Genomic DNA, 591 nt, shown 5'->3' on the forward strand with positions numbered 1-591 from the left:
CACCAGCAGCAGCAGCACAACCACCCCCATCACCATCACCATCACCATCACCATCATCAGCACCACCACCAGCAGCAGCACCACCAGCAGCACCACCACCAGCATCACCATCACCACCAGCAGCAGCAGCAGCAGCAGCAGCAGCAGCAGCAGCAGCAGCAGCAGGAGCAGCAGCAGTATCCATACCTGATCTTAGTGGTTGACTTGAGCAGCAACGAATTAATTTTTGCGTTTTTTGAGTCTTTTCTGAAATCATATTCGCTAAGAAGCGGCCGCTGCATCACTTCTATAGAGGTCCTCTTCACCTCCTCTACCTTGTCTGCACGCACCTGAAAAGAATATACCTGCTGCTGCTGCTGCTGCTGCTGCAGCAACAGCAACAGCAACAGCAGCAACAGCAGCAGCAGCAGCAGGAACAGGAACAGCAGCAGCAGAAACAGCAGAAATTTATCCAGTTGTAGATAGAAGAGCGTAGCATATGGTAGCAGCAAGAGTAACAGTTATAATAGCAGCAGCACAACCAGCAGCAGCAGCAGCAGCAGCAGTAGCAGCAGCAGCAGCAGCAGCAGCAGTATAAGCTACAAAAACATA

General features: G+C 51.6%; 1 protein-coding gene across 1 annotated transcript in view; it reads right to left on the reverse strand.

Moving 5' to 3' along the window:
- Positions 1–591, reverse strand: part of EMH_0049830 (TFIIH basal transcription factor complex helicase XPB subunit, putative) — a gene marked incomplete at both ends in the record, with an annotated part of 4781 nt that overhangs the window by 560 nt on the left and 3630 nt on the right. Inside the window, one exon of the mRNA XM_013496573.1 lies at positions 187–365. Within this exon, the coding sequence (XP_013352027.1) occupies positions 187–365 (179 nt within the window). The remainder of the gene's footprint in view (positions 1–186; positions 366–591) is intronic.

The sequence above is a fragment of the Eimeria mitis genome, genomic scaffold, assembly GCF_000499745.2.
Source record: "Eimeria mitis Houghton genomic scaffold, Emh_scaff2175, whole genome shotgun sequence".
NCBI classification, from domain to species: Eukaryota; Apicomplexa; class Conoidasida; order Eucoccidiorida; family Eimeriidae; genus Eimeria; species Eimeria mitis.